At 58.8% G+C, this 3,275-nt stretch overlaps 2 protein-coding genes across 2 annotated transcripts in view; both read left to right on the top strand.

Annotated features, from left to right (window-relative positions):
- Positions 1 to 1,277: 1,277 nt before the first annotated feature.
- On the top strand, positions 1,278 to 2,189 carry VDBG_09194 (nucleoside-diphosphate-sugar epimerase family protein; the record flags this gene model as incomplete). The annotated part of the gene is made up of 1 exon (XM_003000653.1): positions 1,278 to 2,189. The coding sequence occupies one exon, from the start codon at positions 1,278 to 1,280 to the stop codon at positions 2,187 to 2,189; it is 912 nt and encodes a 303-aa protein (XP_003000699.1).
- Positions 2,190 to 2,745: 556 nt separating this feature from the next.
- Positions 2,746 to 3,275, top strand: part of VDBG_09193 (conserved hypothetical protein) — a gene marked incomplete at both ends in the record, with an annotated part of 1,140 nt that continues 610 nt past the window's right edge. Inside the window, 2 exons of the mRNA XM_003000652.1 lie at positions 2,746 to 3,100; positions 3,200 to 3,275. Coding sequence (XP_003000698.1) covers positions 2,746 to 3,100; positions 3,200 to 3,275 — 431 coding nt within the window. The remainder of the gene's footprint in view (positions 3,101 to 3,199) is intronic.

The following is a 3,275-nucleotide window of genomic DNA, read 5'->3' as shown; positions in this document are numbered from 1 at the left end:
TTTTTTTTTTTTTTTTTTCAGCGCGCCCCCCCCAACAAAAAAAAACCCCCCCCTCTCTTTTTTTATAAAGTGGGGGGCGGGGCCCCCCCGCCGCCGTCGCTTTTTTGGTGCATCATGGCCGGGCTCGTCAGCGTCTTGGATGATCAGTTGTGTGTTGGTCGGTGTGAGGAACTGCCTCGGCTCATGCTGAGCAGCAGGCGCGGTGTTTATGACAGAGTTCGTAATGTTGGCGTTTCCTTTGGCGCGTTGCCGCATGGGAGTCTGTCTCTACCGAGAATGACGGATGAAAAAGTGACGAATGGGGGGGAAACCATACAATCTCTTGGATAATATTTCTGGATACGAATAATGAATGAAAGTTGTATTGGAAAACACGTTTCGATTCTGTGACCCTCGTGACTGAGATATGCCAACTTGGTTAAGGTTAGGTAGGTAGGTAGGTAGGTCGGTAGGATTGTTGTTGGTGGTGGCATTCGCTTGGTCAGTGGCCTTCACCTGGTGCCAGGTGGTTGTGCGCCCAGCCCCTCCCATAGCTTGCCCACTGTGACTGCCTACCTTCCTTATTTAGGTAGGTACCTACTTACCTACAGACCCTAGTTCCAGGCACACTCATGCCCTGTGGAATAGGCAGCTACGGAATATGGAACTCATACACCTTTTCTGCACTCGACCCCCTTCATTCATTGTTGCTTGTTGCCGATAAGCTGTCGACACAGCTCGAAAAGGCCATGGTTGATAATCACGGACGACACCAGCCGCAAATTTGGGTCCGATGCAGGTGGTGATGAGGAGACTTGGGGGGGAACAACCCTAGCAATGCAGCCAGCGAAATGCACAATTTGTAAGGCCGGTGTCCGACCAAGGCCGACAGGAGGCCCCCACCCAGACACCGACCGCGTCCGGAGCTATGGAGACTTTGGTCCTAAGGGGACGGACATGGTCGGACAGCGAGCGCATCTGCCACGGCATTTCTCAGCATGCGCGAGTGCGTCCCATGCAGCTGATCGATTGTGTGACGCGATCATGGCAACGCTGGAGAGGTATAAGACTGAGCAAATGGACTGCCTTTTGCGTTCAGATCTCTTCAATCACATCTCGTCCACAATTCATCACTTCAATCGATCTATTCAGTGCATCACTTCAATCGATCTATTCAGTGCATCACTTCAATCGATCTATTCAGTGCAATCAATTCAAACCACATAACCACACTCCCATCCTCACAGAACACCAGCGATCGATCAACCTGACCTGCATACCAACACTACATCACCACGATGGCTCGATCAGTTCTCATCTTTGGCGCCACCGGCAAGCAAGGCGGCGCCGTCATCAACACGCTCGTCGCCGACAATGCGGACCTCGACATCCTCGCCGTCACCCGCAACCCGTCCTCGGCCTCCGCACAGCGCCTCGCCCACAAGTCGAGTCGCATCAAGCTCGTCGAGGGCGACCTCGCCGACCCGGGCCTCGTCCTCAAGACGGCCCAGGCCCTCAGCGGCGCGCCCATCTGGGGCGTCTTCAGCGTGCAGGTCGGCATAGGGGCCGGCGCCGGCGACGAGCAGCGCCAGGGCAAGGGCCTCGTCGACGCCTCCCTCGCGGCGGGCGTCGAGTTCTTCGTCTACACATCCGTCGACCGCCACGGCGACCGGTCGGGCACGAACCCGACCGACGTGCCGCACTTTATCCACAAGCACGCCATCGAGAAGCACCTCCTGGCCCGCGCCGAGGGCACGCGCATGGCCTGGACGATCCTGCGCCCCGTCGCCTTCATGGAGAACCTGACCGACGACTTCTTCGGCCGCGTCTTCCCGACGGCCTGGCGCAGGGGCGCCGGCGGCAAGAACCTGCAGCTCGTCGCCGTCAGCGACATTGGCGTCTTCGCGGCCAAGGCCTTTGCGCAGCCCGAGGCGTGGGCCGGCAGGGCCGTGTCGCTGGCGGGCGCGAACCCGACGCTCGACGAGTTCGCGGCCATCTTCAAGCGGTCCACGGGCCGGGACCTGCCGTATGCCAACGGCATCCTCGTGTCGATCATCATGTGGCTCATGAAGGATTTCGGGTCCATGTTCCGGTGGTTTGCCGAGGAGGGCTACGATGCGGACATTGAGGCGCTGCGGAAGATCCACCCGGGGCTCAAGGATGTGCAGGCGTGGCTCGAGACGGAGAGCGACTTTAAGAAGGCGGAATGAGAGACGGACTGTAAAATTGTGCTGCATCGTTGCGATAGTACCAAATAATAGATAATCTTTCCCCACCAACAATATCAATACTTTAGCACTGTCATGAACCCAAGAACCTAGACAAACGGATAAGAAGAGAAAGCGGCTTAGCTTAACATCCGTCGCCTAGCACTGGCTGGCTAGGATGCTGCCTACCTCAATTTTTTTTCCTACTCCCAGTGCACCTGAGTGTAGGCATGTTATACGGCTGTAGTGCTACCGCCTGCTAAGGAACCTACACACCCAAGGTGCTCCCTACCCAACGCAGGCATCTGCTCTGCTTCTTCCAGGCATTTCACAGCACTCCGTGCCTCTGCCGAAGGATCCTACCTGGCTCGACACAGCCAGCTTAATCAGCACGCCAGGCACCCCATGCACAGACCACTCACCGCCGTGCGCTCTGGCGACGCAGGCAGACAGCTTGATCAACTAGACGAAAGCTCGCTCCCACCCAAGCTTCAACCTGTTCACATCACCAAAACCTCAACCACCTCCCTCCCTCCCGCCCCCACAACGACGACCCGCCATGTCAAACTACTACAACCCTCCACCAAACCAAGGCTACGGCGCCGGTCCCTCTGCCGGCGCCGGCGCCCAGAACCTCCAGTTCTACCCCTCCTCCTACGGGCCCGGCGTCCAGGGCCAGGGGAACCCCCAGCAGGCTTCCTACGGATACGGCGCCCAGCCGGGCGGCCAGTTTGGCGGTGCGGGATCGCCTGGGTTCGGCGGCGGATTCGGCGCCGCGCAGGTGTGTCGGGACGCATGGGCGAGCAGGGCGGTCTGCGCACCGGCTGGCTCGCCGCCTTTTCGACCGAGGGTACGACGGCGAGCCGCCGCTGCTGGAGGAGCTGGGCGTCAACTTCAAGCACATCCAGACAAAGGTGCGTCTGCCTGTGCCCTTTTTTCCGTCCCTCTTTCTCTCTCTCTCTCTCGCTCTCTCTGTATCTCGCCAGACCTTGCTGACACTTCCCCCCTCCCAGACCCTCGCCGTCCTCAACCCCTTCCGCCGCATCGACCAGCACATCATGGACGACTCGGACCTCGCAGACCCCATCC

The sequence above is a fragment of the Verticillium alfalfae genome, genomic scaffold (genome assembly GCF_000150825.1).
Source record: "Verticillium alfalfae VaMs.102 supercont1.14 genomic scaffold, whole genome shotgun sequence".
Taxonomy (NCBI): domain Eukaryota; kingdom Fungi; phylum Ascomycota; class Sordariomycetes; order Glomerellales; family Plectosphaerellaceae; genus Verticillium; species Verticillium alfalfae.
The sequence above is the reverse complement of the archived record's forward strand: the minus strand, read 5'-3'. Positions and strand labels throughout refer to the sequence as shown.